The sequence below is a fragment of the Odontomachus brunneus genome, unplaced genomic scaffold (genome assembly GCF_010583005.1).
Source record: "Odontomachus brunneus isolate Ranch 3 - 2012 unplaced genomic scaffold, Obru_v1 Obru_scaffold_054, whole genome shotgun sequence".
NCBI classification, from domain to species: Eukaryota; Metazoa; Arthropoda; class Insecta; order Hymenoptera; family Formicidae; genus Odontomachus; species Odontomachus brunneus.
The window spans coordinates 32,438-55,465 of NW_022639504.1; the positions used below are offsets into that span (position 1 = coordinate 32,438).

The 23,028-nt window shown below is 38.9% G+C and overlaps 2 protein-coding genes and 2 long non-coding RNA genes across 8 annotated transcripts in view; 3 read left to right on the forward strand and 1 right to left on the reverse strand.

Annotated features, from left to right (window-relative positions):
- LOC116845626 (sodium channel protein Nach-like) overlaps positions 1-15,598 on the forward strand; it is a 24,776-nt gene extending 9,178 nt beyond the window's left edge. Inside the window, exons 7-12 of the mRNA XM_032818546.1 lie at positions 565-697; positions 5,153-5,453; positions 9,701-9,754; positions 10,760-10,931; positions 11,021-11,127; positions 13,423-15,598. Of these exons, the coding sequence (XP_032674437.1) occupies positions 565-697; positions 5,153-5,453; positions 9,701-9,754; positions 10,760-10,931; positions 11,021-11,127; positions 13,423-13,679 (1,024 nt within the window). The 3' untranslated portion in view covers positions 13,680-15,598. The remainder of the gene's footprint in view (positions 1-564; positions 698-5,152; positions 5,454-9,700; positions 9,755-10,759; positions 10,932-11,020; positions 11,128-13,422) is intronic.
- LOC116845625 overlaps positions 1-17,252 on the reverse strand; it is a 38,109-nt gene extending 20,857 nt beyond the window's left edge. The window contains exons 1-4 of one of the 2 annotated variants that reach the window (XM_032818545.1): positions 17,003-17,252; positions 16,516-16,659; positions 16,087-16,213; positions 15,592-15,751 (exon numbers count right to left, since the gene is read on the reverse strand). In XM_032818545.1, the coding sequence (XP_032674436.1) occupies positions 15,592-15,751; positions 16,087-16,213; positions 16,516-16,568 (340 nt within the window). In that variant the 5' untranslated portion in view covers positions 16,569-16,659; positions 17,003-17,252. Of the gene's footprint in view, positions 1-15,591; positions 15,752-16,086; positions 16,214-16,515; positions 16,660-16,998 lie in introns of both variants that reach the window. The other variant, XM_032818544.1, reaches the window with a different exon arrangement.
- Positions 17,253-17,443: 191 nt separating this feature from the next.
- Positions 17,444-20,787, forward strand: LOC116845627. The gene is made up of 3 exons (XR_004378289.1): positions 17,444-17,586; positions 18,016-18,213; positions 19,410-20,787. It is a non-coding gene; the product is annotated as an uncharacterized LOC116845627 (long non-coding RNA).
- A 378-nt stretch (positions 20,788-21,165) lies between these two features.
- LOC116845621 overlaps positions 21,166-23,028 on the forward strand; it is a 137,571-nt gene continuing 135,708 nt past the window's right edge. The window contains exons 1-2 of one of the 4 annotated variants that reach the window (XR_004378282.1): positions 21,166-21,309; positions 21,611-21,819. This is a non-coding gene — a long non-coding RNA (uncharacterized LOC116845621). Of the gene's footprint in view, positions 21,824-23,028 lie in introns of all 4 variants that reach the window. The other 3 variants (XR_004378283.1, XR_004378280.1, XR_004378281.1) reach the window with 3 other exon arrangements.

Consider the following 23,028-nt stretch of genomic DNA (forward strand, 5'->3'; position numbering starts at 1 on the left):
TCTCTCTCTCTCTCTCAGTGAATTTCTCGACCACGGGAGCGGAGTATGGACAACGCGCGCTGGTTTAATCACTTATTCGTCTAGTTTACCCACGACACTGCGGCGTGTTTCAGCGTGGACGAACGAGACGGAATGTCCTGCTTGTGGAAAGGCAGAACTGATGTGTTTTTAGTATAATTCAACGAATTATTGATAATGAATCGCGGACGTGGTACGAAAGTCGATGTTTATCATCGATCGTTCGGTTTATCGTGCCGTTAAAAAAGAAAAAAAAATAAAACGCTGACGGCTATTCAATTTGTGACTCTATAACGCTATTAAATTCAAGTCGCTCTTGAAAAATTAACGCCAACGGCGCACGGCAAGAATTCTCGAATGCATAATGAGCTCTAAAATAATCACGAAGACTCTGCGAAGGTTCTTTTTAACGAGAAAAAACATTCCATTTATAAGAACTGATTTTGGATAGAAAATGGCCGAACAATCTCCTCTCGATTTCGTGTTATTCTCCCGTTCATCACCTCTTTCTTTTTATCATTAATTGACACGCGCATTTGTCGACAGAATGAAGGATGTGCTGGAACCGATCAAAGTGCACAAGGTGTACGATCTCGGAATAGATCGCGGTCTATCGGTCTTGTTGGAGCCATTTCTGGATGACTATCTCTACCCGATGCTGCCTGTTACGGGTTGGAAGGCAAGTGGAACCGACACATAGCGCGCCATTTAAAATGGCCGACCGTGGAGGAATTTAAACGGCGACCAGTGTGCAGTATTAGATTGCACACTCGCGAGGATCATTCTATTCTCGTGCTAAAATCGAGTCTGCCATCGAGGAGAATTTATGTTTATTGTACGCGCGAAATTAAAGTCTGGTAAATCCTTCGTTTTAATTAAGCGAATAGATGGCTTCGTTTGGCCCAGATCGCTAGACGCTCTGAGATCATGACATACGATTGTATAAAGTGTTCCTAAAATGTCAGTTATGAAAAGATTGTGATCGTTCGAGATGTGAGAAAAACGGTCACGAAATTAGTAGAAAAGTTTTATCGATTGTAATTCTAAGTTTAATTTGGTGCCTCGTGTGATTTCTCATTGAGTTTGACGTGCCATGCGACTGCACAGGATGAATTCTTTTAATCGCTTCAGTTATTTGTTTAAAGTTACGCGTTCATGGAAAAAAGAAAGTTTGGTTGGATGAACCAATTTCTGTTGAGATATTAACGATTTACACTGAAAAAAAGAAATATTTATAAATTCTTTTGTGGGATATGAAATTTATTCACAGAAACAGATCTTATTTCACAAAAATAAACTTTATTTCATAAAAATAAATTTCCAAGGATTTTTTCTCAAATAAATTTTTAAGTATTTTAAGTAATAAATTTTCAAGTATTCTTAGTAAAAAAATTCCGGTTGAAGTTATTCAATTTAAATTAACAAGATTTCTGGTTATTCTAAACAGAATTCTGATAATTTCAATCGAAATTTTTGAGTCGTTTGTATTTCACCAGAAATTGATTCATCCAACCAAACTTTTCTTTACGTGTTGCACACATTTAAAAAATAATTCCACGGTAACATGTATACATCTACGCGTACGCAGATCTACACTAAGAAAAAAATTATCTTAAAATCAACAAATATTTCCTTGGTGAGTGCCATTAACATATTTACTTAAATCTACATTCTTTTTACTTAAATCAAATATTGTTAATGGCACCCACCAAGGAAATATTTGTTGATTTTAAGATAATTTTTCTCTCAGTGTATACATATTTACGCTTATATACACCGATGATTAATGATAACGTAAAAAAAATTACAGATAGATGGAACGTCAGAATATACAAATATACATCGCGATAACACTCGTTTCCTGACATATAATTCTGATCTAATACATAATGTACGAAAGAAGCTCGCGCTGAAATCTCCCGGTAATATCTTTGAGTCCGTTCGAGTCGCGAAAACGGGTCAATTCAGCTCGTAACGATTCGTTACTGCGAACGCTGAATATGAAAAGAGGCTAATAGAGCAAAATAAAGATTTAAAGATTTTATTCTCGTAATTCTTTATTGCGTCAAAAACTGTTCAATTTGACGTCAAAACATCGCGGAATGTATCCATTTTCCGAACGCACTTAGCACAGATAATTGGAAAGTTGCGTCGCGTTTAGTTATCGTTTATGTCGAGTAGTTGCTGGTTAATTGGTTCGAAATAATTCAAGTAAAACCATATATAAGTAATACTCTAAACATAAACCACGCGATCTTACTTTTCGACGAGTTATCTTCCCAATTATCGTAATTAATGCGAAGATACAGCAGTTTTTCTCGCGATTCAATAAAAGAAACAAAAGAATATTTGGTCGTAGTTATGTGCAAGAATGATCCAACTCACATGGAGTACATTAAAAAAAAATTAAGATGAAGATTTGATGATTCAAGAAATATAAATAGCACTAAGGTTTTTCTTTTTCAAAATCGTTCAAGAAGTCAAGCACGGTCAATTTTCTTTTCTTTAATTGTATTCATTGACAAGCTTAATCTTAAAAAAAAAAGAATGGGTAAAGAAGACGCAATTGGTAAAAATGATGCAACTAGTAAAAAATAAAAACTGTCTTTTAATTAATTTGGCCCATAAGACTCAGATCTTCTTTGTTCTAAGTAGATAGACGTATGGACTACACATTGTTAACAAACAAAAAAAAAAAAATAAAAAACTATAATTTCGTGGGTTGAATCTTTCTTGCACAACTACGACCATTTATTCTGCGTACAACGTGTTCCAACTAAATTATCGTGTCCGTCGAATCTGTTGCCGCGACAACGGTAATCGGTAACTGTACCACGCCTTGAACTTTTTCCGCGCTTACCGCGCCATCACAGGCCACCTGCGCTTCATTCACGTATAGTGCACGGCGATAAAAAGCCCGCGAAGGTCATTAGCGGCGGCGATATAATCGCGCGCTTCCTTTGCTTCGCCATATTTGCGGCGTAGTGAGTGTGCGTCCGTGTGCTACTTTAAGCTGTAACGGCACTTACAGTAGAACTCGCATTCGGTGGAAACGTGTGTGCCGGCGGGTTCTTTCCACTTTCGAGATATTTTTGCTGTATACCCCCTCCGCCGCGGATGCATCGCAAGATTATCCGGCTTTTTACTGGAGCGTCGCGATAAAAGTTCTATTTCTGTATCGTATATTTCTTTACATACGCCAAAGTTAATAAATCATTGTTGGAAGTTCCTCTCGGCGAGAAGACTGTTACGATATTTCGCGGAATTGACTGCTGCTCACTCAACGAGTATGTACATAATTGATCGATCTTTTTTGTCGACGCGACGCCACCGACAAAGCTCAATCTGACTTCCGCGCTTTGATAAAACGTGTCCGTGTCTTCGGTTCATAAAAATGCAGCGGAAGCAACAGTTCGCCGCATTATGGTATTTCGAGTAAAATGTCAGTCGTGCTGTAATTAACCCGCGGAAATGTACCAGCGCATTACACAAATTACGGTGTCCCTTCTTGCAGTGTAACGTAAAAAAAAAAAAAGAAAAACAGAGAAGAAGAACGAGAAACGCGCGTCGCGCTCACGAAACTCGAAGACTCTTGCGAATAAACTCAAGTCGCGAAATAATACATCATCCGCAACGTTTGCATCAGTGTCGAATGTTTCCCGAATTATTACACTCGCATTGTCTGAACTCTGCGATTTATGCACCGTTCACGTTGTAACCCGACAACGTTCTATCCAACCTAGCTTAACCGAATAATAATAATCGAATAGGAAACTCGATATATCGCACATGAAATCGGATATTGTCGAATATTTCATTCCCAGATATCGCAAAAACGGTACCGCGCGGTGCTGTGTGTTCTGTCTGATAATTCGCGAATGATTTCGCGTTACGTCAATCATTCCATTAAAAAGGCGCTATTAAAAATTAACTAAGAATTAAAATTGCAGACAGGTATGTCTCGGGCTTGCCGACGATGATATTGTTTGAGGAAACATCCGACGCGTTGAACGAAAATATCACTATTATTCATTCGTCGAAATTACAAGATATTAATTCGAGCGTGAAATGTAAATGGAGAGTGAATGAATAACGAGAAACAGAAACGGAGAAACAGAGCCGGTGTACAGAAAATTGCTTCGCACACTGATGCACGCCTCGCCGAAAAATCGCGATTAAGAGAGCGGTTATCTAATTTTCACAAGATCCGAGTGATTCATATTTCTGAGCCTTCGTATAAATTTTGAGGATAAACTTTGCAATTGGATTCGACTCTTATATTGTTTTCTTACTACCTGTTTGCTCGGCATTATTCTTGTAGTTACGTCGCAAAGTATGCGTAACTATGCTTCAAAGTCAAATATTTGTGACTTTCTGTTTCGACGCGACCTATTTTCTCGGCTGTATTCATTTAAAAAAACAAAGCACGTAAAAATAAAAGACCTTGCCGTTTTTGAGAGAGCACGTTTTAAAGCTGACAGTTCAATTCCCAGAAAAGCATCGCGCTGCGTCTTGCTTTGCGTTTCTCTGGTACTTTATAGTATAGTTTCAGCATATTTTAACTACCGGCGTGACTTTTAAAGTACGTTGCAGATTAAACAATTTCCCTCTTCTTCTTAATCCTTAATAATAACCTTATATACAAGTAAATAAACAGTCTTTTTGGCATCTAGAATACATCAGCTATCACTCTATTTATTACCGTTAGAATATGTTCTTCCAAACATCCCAATAGGACATCAGTATCCTAACCATTTTGGCGCCAAACATAAAACTTTTAATTTTTTACTAAAACTACATTATATATTAATGTATTTAGTAAAGTAAAAAAATTGTGAAATTTTAAATAAAATTGATAGCGAAAGAGTTAATAGATACGCTAAGCATACGAATCGATACATATATGAATTCAATTAAAAAAAATAGATTTACAAAAGAAGAGCTATTGAGAATTTGAACACAGTTATGTCAAAAGTTACTTTCTAAGAAACTTGAATTATAAACAAATGCTCTCTCCTTGGAACAAATGCCCTTTCCTATTTGGATACTTATTCCAACAACTGCATAAACTGCTCTCACTAGCCTTTCTATTATTAAAGCCAACTAATTAATTCTATGATATGTATCTGTCCAGATACTCATATTCGACCCTTACGACTTTCCGGATGTGACCAGCGGAGGTGTAATGGAAATACTTGCGATACCGCGCAGCGAGACTTACGTGGACGTAGTCGCGTCGTCCTTCTTTAGCACTAAGGCTATCGAGGGCTATCCAATAGCGAAACGCAAGTGCATCTTCTCCAAGGAGATACGAACGTTGTACGGTGGCACATCTTATACCTACAGCGACTGTATCGTCGACTGCAAGATACATGATATCCAGAAAATCTGTGGATGCAGACCGTTCATGTACCCGCGGCGTGGCAAACACGAATGTTGGTATTCGAGTTAAAATTACTTATTTCGACGAGATTCGCCCCAAGGGTATTCGCGCTACTTTCTCCCATTAACAATTGCGTTCCTCAGAAATTAAAACTCTCCTTCTCCTCATCTTCATCCCCCTTCCCCATCCTTTCTCTTTCTTTCTGGACGTAGTTCGTTCGCGTTATTAGAGTTTTCTTTCATCGAGAATTTCTGTCGCGCCCTTCAAAACGCTAAAAAGAATTTACTGTATAAATAAGGAGAAACGTGATATATTTAACGTTTTAACGGTTGTGGTTTTATAGCTTGCGACTCCTCATGGCTTTGAATTCCATTTCTTTTAGCTTCTAACTTACTCACGACAAGCTTCGCGAATAGAAAACTTAATCGCTCGATTCTGACACTTCCTTCTCTCGAAAGTTTAAATTACAATTCGTGAGTAAAGTTTCGGAGTTACCCACTGGGAAAACATCATTCGTACACAAATAGGCAAAGATATCGCTTTCAGTTATTAAAAGCATGAAGTGTCCCTTTTCGCATCTACGTTTTCTCGACAGATTTTGAGACCGGATGTCTTTAAAATAAATAAATAAATAAATAAATATATTAAAAAAAATAAAAGAAGCGTATCAGTCGTAGGCAATATGAAGTTGCGAGTGATCAAACGTCTCGTGATTAACGCAGACCCTCAGATGTAAGTGATTAACGAACGTGAGGACATCCGAACGAACGGGGACGCATAAAATCCGGCGTATTCATTACGCTTTTGATCTTGCGTTTACGACTCGGCGGCTCCGCTAAATTCACCCGATGTCCGCACAGACATCGCAAGAGTGTAAAAAACACAGTACGCGGCGATGACGGAACAGATCTCGTTAACGAAGACGAGCACGGGCTCGAGCGAAACGATCGCGAGCAATACTTCATTCATTTATCTATCGCGCGGCTGAAAGCTCCGACGAAACGGCTTTCTCGATACTAACTCGATCGAGCCCCCGTCCGACGAATCGCACTTCCGAGCGAGAACGAGTTTCGATGTTAATAGAACGGGCGGTAACGTCGAGGAGAACTCGTAAACTCGACGCTCGCAGAACTCGCGGCTTCCATAGGAAGCCGCGCCGCAGTCTATCGGGGCTGACGATTCGGCAATATTGCCGGCAATCTTCTCTCGCTGCGAATCGCGTTGCTTCTTCCCCGCTTTTGTTTCCCCACTCGGGCTCCCTTTATTCGATTTTGGCACCTTTTGCTTTCGCGATGCTCTGGCGCGGAGGGGAAATTGTTCAAAGGGTAACGCCGTGTCGTTCACCGCGGGAACTCGTTACTTAAACGCGAATGTGAGTTACGGAATTCGATTAAGACGGAAACGTGGTTGGCCCACGTGGACCACTGTTACGTGAGGAGATGGCAAAAAGTCGGCTTGAGAGCTTGCAAAGCTCTTGGCTTAGCCGATAGCGCAATTCTCTATTCCCGTCCGTCAATAATCGCGAAATCAATGAACGGGGAGACACGAGAAATCAATCTGTGCGAGGATCCGACGCGATAACGTCATCCGCAACGTATCTTCTAAAGCTAAAAAGATTTCTCTCCAATCCCCCACGTTCTTTTCGCATTTACTCGTATTCACTTCGAGAGATATTGTCTTTCTTTTTTCTCGTCACAAGGATCAACGAGAAAGGGAAGCCTGCGCTAATAATCATCGAATCGACCGAGCGCTCTCTATCAAAGTAGCTAGTTCTAAGAGAATATATTTATTTAAGAATTCGTCGCGAAAATCGTAATTATAAATTGACGCCTGTATTAATAGTTGTCACTTGTCTCGAGTGAGATGCTCAGATTTGAATTTTGAGTTAAATTTTTCAAATTTGAGTTTCAAGTTGGATATGAATTTTTCAGTGGATCGCGAATTTAACGTCACATCATGTGATTCAATTGAAAAACTTAGATCTAACATTCAAAACTAAGTATTTCATGCGAGACAAACTTCAAATAACGACTATTAATACAGGCCTAAACGACATGGGCGAATTTCAAGACAGCGTGTAGTAACATCTGCGATTCGACACTGCATCTGCCTTTTTTAATCAATCAGAAATATCACCGGGGGATGCTACGAGTTCAATTCAAACGGGCGACACGGGTACGACCGTATCTCATTGGACAAATCGGGTTTCCTCAGATCCGCGTAACCTCCTACATCTCGGGCGATTTCTTTCCTCTATCACGAAGTCGAGAGGCGTGGGCGGCAATCTGTAAAGGAACGCCGACCGCTCGCCGCATTGCGAAGCGTACGTTCGCGAGCTTTCTAACGAGGCTTTACCACGGGTGGCTTAAAGCATTAAAGCGGATCGCGCGAAGCACCTACTGTGTAGGATTAACTTACCGTGGCCGAGGCCAGGTAAAGGAGAGGAACGCGTTGAAAGCGGAACGCCGAGTTTCCCCCCTTTCCCCTCCTTCGCCCCTTTCGCCCCGTGTGTCTCTCACTCTCGCCATTTCTCCCTCGCACCCTTTCTCTGTTCTTTCCGTTTTAAAGCCGTCCCCCGATTGCTCTTTTTCTCGTGCTCCATCGATAGCACAGGGCGTGCTTGGACTCGTTTTTCTCGCAGCTGCCTCCTCCGTTCTCCATATTAATCAACAACACGTGCAACGACGCGCACCACCATCCGACGTATCCCGGCGTCCTTCTCGCCTTCATACGCCGGCTCGAAGTGCGCATTTTTTCCCTCGCGAACTTTCGGAGTGCGCGATATTCTGTTTGCCTGCTGCTATTTGACGGGGTACGGTTGAATTCGGACGATGACGTAACTTTCCCGCGCCCATGGCGGAGTTGTGAGGGGTGCGCGAGAGGTGTACAGCAAAAGACGAAATTACGACGGACGATACGCAGCGCTCGGGGATTTTCGGCAATGTGTGCGATTGCAGATTTGCAATCATCCTCGACGTGATCGACGATGATTGCAAGTTTTGTATCACGATCTTGGAGAAACTCATGTGGGAAGAACGATCGAGATAAAATATAATAATCTAAATATAGTAATATAATTATCCATGATTAGGATGGATCGGCTAAATATCGCGTAATCATTTGAAAAATATCGCGACATGGAACGAAAGGCACGTTTTGTTGTGAGAGTTGGTTAATTTCGCGAAACTCTGATTTTTCTACATATTAATCTCGTAAATATTCTTTATTCGTTAGATTTACGTTGCAAAATTAAGGTGACCAGACGTCCCAAATTTTTTCGAGTGCTATTCGGGACACCGATTTGTCATCATTTTCAATGACCGTCAAATAATTTTTCGATCTTTTTACCCCTCTCCTCCCGCTTCACATATTTATGAAGTGTCCCGAATTCAGGGTTGGGAAATCTGGTCATCTTACATATACCACGAAGAGAAACGAGAAGATTACTTACAAATGACGTCTTCACGATACGCCCCGGCGATCGCACATCGCTATTCTCGACACTCCCGAGACTTATGAACGCGCGAGACGCACTTTCGACGGATAAAAACGCGAGAAACGCGGAGCGATGTGGATCGATGTGTGCCCATGGTTGCTGCTTGGCGCGAAAAGATCGAGCATTTCGCGCGATTTATTACCAACGCCTAGATTGAATAATCACGATGACAACCTCGTAGTGCGAAACAAACGCGATTGGTTAAGGCGTTCGCCATAGATCGTGTCGTTGTAGACGCGCGACCTCGTTCGCATCATTGGCGCGTTCACATTCACGCACTTTTGGCACTTTCGGCGCGCTAATGAACTTTTGGTGTACGTAATTGACAGCGCGCGCGTCTGCGATTTTTTCATGCCGAGCAACTGCCACGAACACAACGCTCCGTATTCTATACGTCTTTCGTTTGTGTTCTATGAGTATCCTGCGGAAGTAAATATTAGAGTGCCGAAAACAATGACGTGCGATTGTTAGAACATATCATAAATACATTATTACGGAATAATCTCCTCCCTTCTCGACACATACAGCTAAGGTGATCGTCCTGATTTTTCACCCTTTGTCCCGAATTTTTTCGAGTGCTATTCGGAACACCGATTTGTCATTATTTTCATTGATTGTCAAATAATTTTCGGATCTTTTTACTCCTCTCCCCCCGCTTCACATATTTATGAAATGTCCCGAATTCAGGGCTGGGAAATCTGGTCACCTTATGCGAAATGTGCAGGAGACTCGCGCATAATGCATATCTTAACTAAATTTTATATGTCACACGTGATATATATGTATTTTGTTGTGTAATCTAGATACATTCCGTATATGCAATAACATGGATATGGAATGCTTGGCGAAGTACAAAAGTAAGTACACGTTGATACACTAGAGTTTTAAATAACGACTTATTTCCTCTCATCTAAAGTGCTTTTTTCAAAACTGTAATTACTTGCACAATTAGGAAAGTTCTCTTTAAAAGTAACTCGTTATCGTTGCTTATTTAAAGAAAGATAAGCCGACGTTTCCGTTAGTCAAGAAATAACAAGTTAATTTCATTTGTTATTGAGAAAAAAATGTAATCTGTAACAATAAAGTGAAACCAATATTTGAAAATTTATTTGTTGAGAGGATATATAACTTATTTGCCACAATAAAACTTATAAAATTTATTTTATAGAAATAAACTTTATATATTCCACAAATAAATTGTCAAACATTTTTTCTTGTTGTAGATTTTCTTAGAGTAGTGTAGGTAACGTTAAAGTAGAAGTAAATTCTACTATTCTATATTTAAATACTCGGACACGTATCTAATCCTGAATATTCTTATTATTTTGGTCTTTATATATAAATACAAACATTTAGATTTTCAATGTATAAAAAAATATACACTAAGGGAAAAATTACCTTAAAATCAACAAATATTTCTTTGAGGGGTGCCATTAACATATTTATTTATATAAATCTAGATTCTCTTTATTTAAACCAAATATTGTTTACTTAAATCAGGTAAACAATATTTGATTTAAATACAGAGAATTTAGATTTAAGTAAATATGTTAATGGCACCCATCAAAGAAATATTTGTTGATCTTAAGGTAATTTTTCTTATATATGTATATACATATATTGAGAATATGTACATATGTTCTTTCTATATTGAAAATTTAAATATTTGTATCAAAAGATCAACACAATAACAATATCTAAGATTAGGTACGTGTTAAAAAATTGACACTTTTACCTTATTTTATGATACTGTGTGTGTTTTCAATTGCTTCATTACAATCATTAATCATTATTCCAATCATTAGTTACATAATTGATACTCGGTGTGTGTTAACTTTCGATTTCTTTTTTCGCGGCGTTAGCTAAATGGTGGATCGTTTTTCCTCACGAGGACAAGAACGACGAAGAAAACATCCCAAACAATACCTGGGGCCTGCACTGTAACAATTGCTATCCCGTTTGCGAGGATATCTCGTATGATGTGTTGAGCGCAAAGAGTTATATGTCTCAAGGCCGATACAAGACCGACTTTTTGTAAGCATGTTATAGATATTATTTTGAATGCGAAATCTATTCTCGAGCATGAAAATTTCTAAGATTTGAATTGTTCAATCAAATTTCAGATGGAATGTCACCGTTAAGGACCAGGCGATATTGCACGTATTTTTCTCGAAATACGGCTCGCTCAGATTGAAACAGGATGTAGCTTATTACTGGTATGAACTCATGAGTAAGTATGTATTGATAAGAAATTCGATTTCAAGGGATTCTCGACGATATTATAAATTTAAATTTTCTAATTTTAACCATAAATTCAAATATTCTGTCGCGCGAAGTAAATTTTGATAATTATATTTGTAAGGGGGAGGAATGTAGTAAAATTTAATTTAGTAACTTGAATGCAAGACTGGTAATTTAGTGGAAGGAGATTTCTCATTCTATTCACATTCCTTCTGTGAGAATCTTATAATTATGTGTTTAATAATTTTATCCGGCTTTGTATAATAGATTCCAAGTAATTAAATTAAATTCCTAACTATAGCATTTCGCATCGAAATTTTGACTTTACATTCATCCTGCAAATCCCGTCGAACTTGTAGGATCAATGAAAATCTCGAGATATAACATTGAGATATTGTTTCACTTAATCTTAGTAACTACTTGTTCTATTTAGCTTTATTACTGTACTGAATCAAAATCCAAGCCTCCATCAGTACACAGTATTGCTATATACAATCGCTATTTTTACACCTACAGATTTTTCATTTTTGTTGTCTTTGAATCCTCTACTGAGATTACTAATGATAAAAAACAATAACAGAGAAATTATTAATCTGTTATTTTACTCGTTATTATTTATCTTATTATTTATCTATATTAATGATATAATATTTGCTCATGCCACACACTCTATTTGCGATTAAGTAAATTATATGTTAAACACATCGTTTATTAAAGTTAAGAATAAAAATGTAAGTAGAATATTGAAATAATCAAATATCAAATAATTCTGTAAAAAATAAGTTTTCTAAACTTTGACATGGAGAAAACAATAGCAAGTAATCGTTTGTAACACTTTAAAGAGAAAAATAATATTCTTGTAGTGTCATCGAGATTCTCCGATCTATTAAGTTTGACGGAATTCGCAGGTTTGCGAAAAATATTATATTAGCGTTTGAAGATCATTACTCGTATCGATTACAATCAAACGGATGTCTCAACGTGAAATTACATCCTTAAGAAGAAAGAAATCAGATTGGGACTTCTGATATTACAATTCTTAATTAAACGCGCGTATATCGCAGAAAAAGAATTCCGAGGTAAATTATGATCGCTATAAAAAAAAGCTGTCGTGTGTTCGCGGTGCAAAGTAGCAGTGGAAAAACACCCTTTTTACAGTTGACACAAAATATACGAAAAGAAGCGTCTTTATGGGCAAGAGCGAAGTAGGCGAAGGGAATTTTCCGTCCGCACTTCTCGCGGCATGCCCGAGGGTTCTCAAAAATGGAATTTTAATATCCGACTGCGTGAAACGTTTCTGCACTTTAGCTAGTTTTCGCGTGCAAAAAAATGATAATACTTTTTTTTACCTCGCGTAGAACGCAATTTCTAGTCGTTGGCGCTCACTTTGCGGGCAAATTGCTGAAAAGAGAGTTACACTCTCCACGAATTTTTGTAAGAGATTTATTGGACGTTCGATTATTCTTGGTGTTTGATAAAATAAAAAAAATATTAAAAAGAAAAAAAACATATAATACAGGTTTAAATGATATACATGTGTATGAAGGAAATTGTGCTATCGATTTTAAATTAAATTGAATTTCTTTTATATCGTTTATATTTTTGAAAATTACTAATTTAAAAAAAGTCCTGGAAATTAATATATTCGTGTTTGAATTTTCGAATCGCGAATTTCCGTATTTTTTACATTCTGGATATTGACAAATGCATATATTCAGTAGTTTATACAAATTAGAAAAATCGGAAAAACGTAATGGTAATGCTTAAAACGGGTAGCAGATAGTCTTTCACACTTTGACGCGAATTCCAACGTTACCGTAAATTCTATGTGTATTCGATCCCGCTACATAGCGGGACGTTATTGCCTTGCCGCGTTAGCCGACTGACCCATAATTACTGACACGTAATAATTCTGTATTTGTCCGCAGTTGACGAAAAAGTTATCCGTATAAATGCGAATGCGCGCGAGTTTGTATTAACGGGAAAACGTAAATTTCTACCCTTATCCTCGTCGTTGTAAAAACTCGAACCGGCTATAAAAAGGAAGCGCGCGTCGTTCTATCCGACTTGGCAGAGCATTGATTAAAGAGCGGTGAGCTTGTAAAGAGGCAAAGGAGTGGAGGGGGGCGATGGTATCATGGAAAATCCGCTATCGCTTTCGCAGCGCGAATCACCGTCTAGTCCTTTAAGAGCGGCGTTAAAAAACGCGCGGCCATTTCGTCGGATCGTCCTTATCCTGGCGCGCTATCGAAACGTCGCGCCGTAAAGGTTGGTCGTTTTGCAGGCGATATCGGCAGTATATGCGGCGTCTTCATCGGCTTCAGCCTCATCAGCGTCGTGGAGCTTCTGTACTTCTTCACGCTCATCTTTCGCGAGATGCTCTGCAAAAGATGGGTAATAGAGGACGAGAGCCGCAAGAAAGAGATCCAAAGCCAGCCGATACGTACGATTTATTGGAACGAATTATTGCCACGATCCTGGCAGGCGGCGCCTTATTACGGTCATTTACAAAAAACTATAAAAAAGAGGACTCGGTACTAATTGAACTGACGGTTCATCCCCTACGTTCGATTGAATGCTTATTTGCCGTTTATGGAGGTTCGTTTACAGTACGCGAAGTGAGTGAGTGAGTGAGTGAGTGAGTGAGTGAGTGAGTGAGTGAGTGAGAGAGAGAGAGAGAGAGAGAGAGTCGAGTAAGAAATAAAAATAGTTTATTCCATCTTCCCTATACTCTAGCTCCCTTGCATTGAAAGTATTTCACTCACTTGAAAGGAATACTTCTGATGGAAAGGATTACTTTTGAAGGAACAGTGTAGACGAGCCTTAAAACGAGTTGTTTTCATTCCACGTGTGATCTCGACGTAGTCAGCCGAAGAATATCGCTTGAACTAAACACGGAAATTTCACCTCTAATTAATGAATCGCGTCGCACGATAATCATAACATTCGGATTATAGGTTATTTACCGATTTTCACTCGACGCCTATGCCCATTTGCATTCATATAATGCAAATTAAACACGTACCCTAATGTATCGTATTATTTACACAAATACGCTCGTGAAATGTATGCAAATACGAAATAATCCAACCGCGGTAATCAAGATGAGATCAGAGTTTTGGTAAAGCATATTACGCGACAATACGTGTAATATTTATAATAAATAATAACACATGGATTACGCAAATGCAACGTCAATATATATCGAAGCCTTTGTCTCTTGTCGGAGTGCCATGCTACATCACTGAGTTTCGTTCGCGCTTCTACAATGGACAACAATGGGGAGCTCAAGCCCCCTGGAAAATTAGTTTTGAGCATTACCGAGAGGATAAAGCATAAAAGATCCGGTCTCATTGTCAGTCGTCGTAGTGGCGCCGAATAATGCCACGTCGGAAAATCCAGTATCAACAATATATGTTGGAAAGCGTGAGCCAAGAAAGACCGCGGTAATCATATTGTGCACCTCGAGCCGAAATTTTCGTTTCACATTTACTCTGCGAATTCCGTCGTGCTTGAGCAAGGAGCAACAGAGAATCTTGAGATTAACGCGTCTGCTACCACGTTTTATTTAGGGAATTCTCTTCACAGACCACATTACATTTGTTTTCGTGTATTTGCGTGAAACAGACTTGGTTCTGTTCACATGTGGATACACAAAGAGAAACGTCGTTGTCACGTGACATTGATGATGAACATTTTAAATAAAATTTTAAGCAAAAATAAGCTCGAAGTGAGAATTCAATGCGTCATATATGTATAACACCGGTAAACATTATACATGGAAAATACACGGAAAAAATCTCAACTCGTGCAACTGCATGTGGACTAGGTGGGAAATTCGCTAACGAGAAATAATATCTACGCTATTGCGACCGAAGACATTTGTCTGAACATTCAGCTGTACGAAAACTCGGTTAACATAACTGAAAATAATTGTCTAAGTAGTAAAAACCTACTACAGAAATCTTATTGTTCCCACAACCGAGTTTTTCATTTGGTTTACAAAAAATTCAATTACACTGACGGACTTGTTTTTTCTGTTTTTGTTTATTTTTATTGTTTAGCGACTTTCACAGTGTCACAGTGTCACAGTGTCTTCAGCTCCCTCCGCAAAATAAAACGACTCTATGACGCACTGTTTCTACTTTTCTGAGCATGTTAATCCTCTTTAACTTTTATCTGTCCTAAATCTCTCTCTTCCAATATCAGACGAATGATATACAAATTGAAAACATTTAGAGAAAACAAGATTAAAATTTAATCGCTCAACATGGCAACTTTTAAACGACTTTTCTTTTCCGTATAGTTATAGATTACTTCCTCCTTCCCCTCCCTAAAACCCTTTTCTCCATGTCAAGGCGAAAGACTTATGTTAGTATCATTAAATATTCGACTGTCTCAGTCTGATCTGTTACAATCAGAGATCTGCTGCATAATAAATGATTTTACATACCTGGAAATATACGATGTGTCGTTATCCGCGTCTCGGTGTCCTGCGTCATACATTTCTGCATCCTACATCCTAGCTTTCCATCCGGCTTTCCCGGCTGCTCCGTCGTGGCACTCCATATCTTCCCCACGACTTTGACACCAATCCTGACGTTCGTGTAGATCTGATTCGAAAAGAGAAACGTATTATATTCGTGAACGTCATGCCAACGAGACTACTTCGCGCGGGACAAACACCGGAAGTAAATATCTAAACGAGAAAATAGTTGTTGCACTCGAGTAGTACAGTACGTGCTGAAAACATGCGTAAATTTAATCGCCAACATAACAGCTTCTAAATGACTTTTCCGTGTAATTGTAGATTACTTCCCTCATGCTATACAGTGATCACTTAAAATCCTTTCCTTTATATCGAGGCGAAAGATATATGTCAGAATCAATATTTGACTGTCTAAAATAAATTATTTCACACACTTGAAAATATACGATGTGTCGTTACCCGCGTTAGACATCTCGGTGTTCTCCATCCTCGCTTCCCAACGCAGTATCCCAGCTCCTGGCTGCTCCGTCGCGGCATTCCGTATCTTCCCCACGACTTTGACACCAGTCCTAACGTTCGTGTAGATCTGATTCGAAAAGAGAAACGTATTATATTAGCGATGCCGACGAGACTACTTTGCGTGGGACAAACACCGGAAGTAAATATCTAAACGAGAAAATGGCCGTTGCATTCGAGTAGTATAGTACGTGGTGAAAACATGCGTAAATTTAATCACCAACATAACAGCTTCTAAATAACTTCTACGTGTACTTCCTTCTCTTTCATGCTATACAGTCACTTAAAACCCTTTCCTTCATGTCAAAGCGAAAGACATGTGTCAGAATCATTAAATATATTTGACTGTCTAAAATAAATTATTTCACGCACCTGAAAATATACGATGTGTCGTTACTCGCGTCAGACGTCTCGGTGTTCTCCATCCTCGCTTCCCAACCCAGCTCCTGGCTGCTTCGTCGCGGCACTCCGTATCTTCCCCACGACTTTGACACCAGTCCTGACGTTCGTGTAGATCTGATTCGAAAAGAGAAACGTATTATATTCGCGATGCCGACGAGACTACTTTGCGCGGGACAAACACCGGAAATAAATATCTAAACGAGAAAATGGTCGTTGCATTCGAGTAGTATAGTACGTGGTGAAAACATGTGTAAATTTAATCACCAACAGCTTTTCAATGTGAATTCTATGTGTACTTCTATGTGCACTTCCCTCTCTTTCATGCTATACAGTGGTCACTTAAAACCCTTTCCTTCATGTCAAAGTGAAAGACATGTGTCAGAATCATTAAATATATTTGACTGTCTAAAATAAATTATTTCACGCATCTTAAAATATACGATGTGTCGTTACTTGCGTTAGACGTCTCGGTGTTCTCCATCCTCGCTTCCCAACGCAACATCCCAGCTCCTGGCTGCTCCGTCGCGGCACTCCGTATCGGCACTCCGTATCCCCATGACTTTGATGCCAATCTTGACGCCCGTGTAAATCCGATTCGAACGGAGGAACGTACTACGTCGACGAATGTGATGTCGACGAGACTACTTCGCGCGGGACAAGCACCGGAAGTAAATATCTAAACGACAACATGGACGTTGCACTCAAGTTCCACTTAAGCTACACTTTGCTGCTCTCATATAGAATTATTATGTAGTTTATATTGATCCTCCATTATTAATGTATCGTATCGATATATTGCGCTGAACGTAGTTCCACTTCCTACTGTATCAGGTGAAGTCGCGACGTGCTTGATGTAGGAAATATTTGAATTATTCGATACGCGCACTTTGCATTGTTCAGCGGATCGAGATATGAAGTAAAACTCGTTTGTGGAGTAATTGAGCGACGCCCGAGTGGAGCAAAACAATCAGCGATAAAGGCAAGGTCGCGCGTGTTAATCGTCAACCGTCGCTCTCCGACAACAAACGTCGCGGCGGAAAGGTAAGAATAATCGAGGAGTCTTAAGACATTCTAGACTCTCAAGACGGCCGAAGATATCAAAACGATACTTGTGAGTAACATATTCTGTTCCGCAAACGTGGATTATGTATTGAGTCGACGAGTGATAAACTGATCGCGTCGTGGCGTGCGCGTATCGTTTTGTAGGTTAGGTTCCCGTCTCCCGCAATTCCGCGACTATGAGTGCGTTCAGCGAACTCAACAGTTGCACAACAGTTGAGCAATTCGTCAATGTAATTGGTCTAAAGTTAGAGATCTAACAGTAAGGACCAATAATCACTGATCGCTCACTGATCAGCTATGTTTTGTGAACGCACCCTATTCCGCGGCTTCTTGAGACATTTCATCGAACTCTTGTCACGATATCGCCTTAGTTAAGACGTGTTAATTAAACTTAACCTAATCTTGCAGCTGATTAAATCGTATTTACGCGAGTGTCAGTGCCACATATTGAATATCTGGGGCGCTACGACGCAGTAGCTGGAAACCAGGATGCAGGAAGCAGAACACCGCGACAGGAATACATCATGTACTTGCAGTATGATGCGTCAATTGCTTATTATGCAGGATCTATTGAAATTAAGATGTTTGACGATCAAGGATAGCTAGGTAAACGAATAAAAATGTAGACTGATGTTCATAGTTAATCGTTTGATAAATAATCATAACTTCATCAATCTATGATTATTTATCAATCTGTACGTGTATATGTTTCATACAATGAGAAACATTGATCCAAATAGCTGAATAACTGTGAATACAATTAATACAAGTCTGTACTGAATTATGCTCTCAATCAAAGATAGTAAGTAAGTTACAGCTGTAAATATCGGTCTTAGAATGTGATATAAATTTGGTAAATGTTGAATTGTGTATTTAATGAGACTTGATTTTCTGAAAAATCGTTTCCTGAAAGATTACATGCTGCAGTGCTGTTGTGTTGAAAGTGATATTGTTGGACGATAAGATGTTATTAATGAGGGAAGTACTAAACAATGAGGTAGCAGTCGTTCAGGAGAGTATAGGGAAGAGGGGGGAGGAGAAAGGATTGTAGTATTCTTGTCGTAAAAGCATGAATAGAATGATAGATACACGAACGCGCGTGGAAATTATTATTCGCACCGATGCCGCTCGCTAGAGACACGTAATTAATTTCCGCGTACAATTATGGTCTTCTTCACGTAATAGAAATACTTACGCAAGTTTATGCTAGAAACGACGTTTCTCTCGAGCGAATGACACATTTGTCAAAATGTTTATGTTGAAATGACTTATGAACGATTGGTCGCGGCCCGATTGACTTCACAAATGTGTAATCAAATTTTGCAATCGGTATTGCGCGACTCGATATTACGGTAAATAGATTCGATCGTTTGCAAATATATTTGCTAGTACTCTCCTGCTAGTACGATCCTGCAAACGTACGTGCACGTTGATCGTGCTTTACACGGAAATAAATTGGATGTTTCATCGTATGTCAAACCTAATTATACACAATGTCGATTTAATGGGGGAAAAATTATTTAGGAACTAAAAAATATTTATTCAATGGTGTTAATATACATATTTTTACATTAAAGAAAAATTCTTTTCTCTAAATGTAAATTCTTTTATTTAAATAAAATAAGTAATTATTTTCATGAAAAGCTAAATTCTTAAGAAAATGTATATTATTTCGAAAAATCAATTTCCACGTGAGCTTCATCGATAATAATACACTCTAATTATTGGTCGACTCATAAGAATCACTCGAATTATATTACGATTATAATTCGATTATAATACGTTGTGCTTTTGTGAGACAGGTCAGGGTTCCCGAGGACAGGATCGACAGAAATTATTATCAACGGGACAAGTATTAAACGTTTCGTGGTGCCGATGTCGTCAGCAACGAGTCGAACGACGACGTGACGACCAAGAACGCGCGGAGTGAACGGGCGAAGAAAAATGCGGTTATCATGGCTGCAGAGGGGTAATAATCTTCCACGGTATCATCGCCGCCTATATGTGTATCCACGGGTAACGTATGTCATGTACAAGAGGAGTCAGATTCCGCACGAAGGAAAGATTTATTAACGAGAACTACAACGCGGGACGCTGATAAATTATCGATAAAAAAGGAACTACGCGTGACTCGGATGTCTTCGTGACAACCCTTTCATTCTTCCTGATCCACCGTTATTATGGGTTCTCCACTTCAGAATAAACACGCGACTTTGCGGTGAAACGCGTATTAACACGGTCAACATGGTCAATAATAACATGGTTAATAGCATTATCGACAGCGTACCGTGCGATTAATTTGTATCTATTTTTCATTGTTTCTGGTGTTTCTATCGCAGCTTAATGTTAAATTGTTCACTATTCAATGTTTGTACGTAGATTTGCCCGTGAAATTTATTTTTGGACGTTTTATTTTGTCAGTTTTAGATAGCAATTTTGACAAGGCATTTAAAAAAAAAGTAAACAGAAATATATATATATATATATATAAATATATATATAAATATATATATATATATATATATATATATAAATACTAAACATTCAGCCATGTGGCATGCCATTCCCATGAACCGTATCACAACGTAATATGTGCAACACAGAGCATGTGGAACATTTAAAGATTTTGCGCAACATAGTTTGAAAATTTATTTAAATAAAATTTTATTTTTGAAAAAAAACCGGACAGAGTTGTATTTTTATTCTGAATTTTATACGATCAAATACATAGTTTCTCTTGAAAATTATGAAATATTTCGCAATATATTTGTCGCGAACAGGACATAAATGGAAAAATGAAAAAAAATAGGGTAGTCCATTGAAATTTATTTTCTTTTCGCAGTCTATATTATATTATACCGTTCACTTGGAAAAAATGTCAATCAGCCAACCTTTGCAAAGACTCGCGCAAGTAGGTAGATATAAAAAAAAGAACAATATTTTTCGTATAGAGAACGATTTTCTCTATCCTTTTCTTATAAATCTTTAATTAAATACATTTAACTAATTACATAATTCCTTTTTTACACCTCAATCAATTTATTCCCGATGTAAAACACGTCTCATTAAATCGAGTAAATACGCTTCCGTTGTTTTATCGGTGCGTATAAAAATTACTTAGTAAAAATCTGTTGACGTTTGACCACTCGTCGAAAAAAACCAACGTAGCCTTGACATTTTTCCCAAGAAAAAATCAATTCCGAATTAATTAAAAACCTTTAATGGCATGATGTCAACATCAGCCTGTACGCTCAATCCCGCGGATGTTTTACTCTCGATAGATGCTATACGCTGGAGAGTTACTACAATTTTTCACTCTGCCACATCTAGCCATGCATATTTCTCATGATTGTTGATTAATCCATAAAGCGAAAACACGTTTTCTAATTAATTAATAATAACGAGAAACGCGTAGCTGGATAGTCGAAAATGTTTAGTGATTATCGACCTATCGAATGGTAAGGTGATATCGATTTATCGAATTGGTGGAATTAAACGTACAGAGGGCATTGTTGTGGGATCGCGTCGACATCAATTACGCGACTATCTTCGTTCTTTTTACGTCGAGTAGCCGCCATCGACACATCGATCGACGTCACTCCGCGTCTTGCGCGTCTTTTGTCTGTCGAAAGTGAGTCTCGCGCGAAAATAAGTATCGAGAGTGTCGAAATAGCGATGCGTGACCATCAGGACGTATCGCAGGTACGTTATTAATTAGGGAGTAATCTTATTGTCGGTGTATTGCAGCCGCTGCTTGTCGCGATGCGTGTCGAGTCGACGTCTCTTACGTTTGCAAGTATCTTCGTCTCATTCAAGTAGTAATAGAATCGAATAACCGTCGGGTTTCTTAATCGGGGATTAGAAATGCGCTGTGATAATCAGAGGGAAAGAGAAAAAGACGACACCAGAGATATATTCGTGGCGTCAAATCTCGGGAAATAGTGTCGATCTGTTAGCGGGGGGAGAGAGAGAGAGAAGGATAATAGCGCGCGTCGTGTTGTAGAAGAGCGACACCGTTCACCCCGCGGCGCGTGTAATCAATTGCGCGCCATCTTGTGTATCGATCTTTCCGCATTGAGCAGCCGTCCTTGACACATTGATCGACACAAACGCTCCGCGTTTTCCGCGTCTGTTGTCCGTTGAAAGTGAGTCTCGCACAGAAATACGTCTCGGAAGTGCCAGCATAGCGACGTGTGATCGTCGGAACGTATCGTAAGTACGTTATTAACGTTATTAACGAGTAATCTCCAGAGATATAACCAGTGCTTGTCGCGACGTATCGGGTCGGCGTCTTACACTTGTAATTACCATTGTTTCATTCAAGTAGCAATAGAATCGGATGATTATCGGATTTATCAGTCGGGAATTAGAAATCCAGTGATAATACCAGGGGAAAAGAAAAAGATAAAATGACACCAGGGCTATACGCAGCGTTGCGTTTCGGGCAGTACCGTCAGTTTGTTAGTGAGAGAGAGGGATGTATAGAGCGCGTCTTTATCGGATCGCGACACTATTCACATCATGACGTACATTTACGATGCACGTAGTCAATTACGCGACCATCTTGGAAGTCGATCTTTTTGAATCGAGCAACCGCCGTTTACATATTGATCGATATCGCTCCGCTATATCGTTTTTCGCGTCCGTTGTCCGTTGAAAGTTAGTCTCACGCTAAGTATCGGGAGTGGCGAAATAGCGATATGCGATCATTGGGCTGTAAGTACGTAATTAATGAATAATCTCCTCTCTACTCGGTATATAATCGAATCAATAGCCGGTGCTTATCGCAACGTATCGAATCTCTTACATTTGCAAGTACCACTGACTCACTCAGGTAGCAATAGAATCGGACAGTTGTCAGATTTCTTAATCGGGAATTAAAAACATAGTGGAAATCAGAGAGATGGCTAGATAATATGATGATAGAGATGTATACGACGTCTTGATAGTGTCGTTCTGTTAAAGAGTGAAGAATATATACGTCGTACTTATAATCGCGTCTCAAATTTAATAACTTGAAAATTCGTAATACTATCATGTTTGCCTCAAAAAGCAAGATGCTACTCTTGGATATCTATTTTCTCAGATTGAAATAATCTTTATTTGCCTTCACGATATTAGTGAGCGAGAGAGAGAGAGAGAGAGAGGGGGCGAGGGGAGGGAGAGATACAGCTAATATAGTCCTTTATCTATACTATCGATGATATACCTTTATCTATATACTATCGATGAGTCGAATTAAATTGTTTTTGATAAAATTCATAAAATCATGTTTGTTTAAAAAAAAAAACAAAATGCTAATCTTAGATTTTTTATTTGTTCAGACTGGGATAATCTTCAATGATCTTCACGATATCAGCGAGAGAGAGAGAGAGAGAGAGAGAGAGAGAGAGAGAGAGAGAGAGAGAGAGAGAGAGAGAG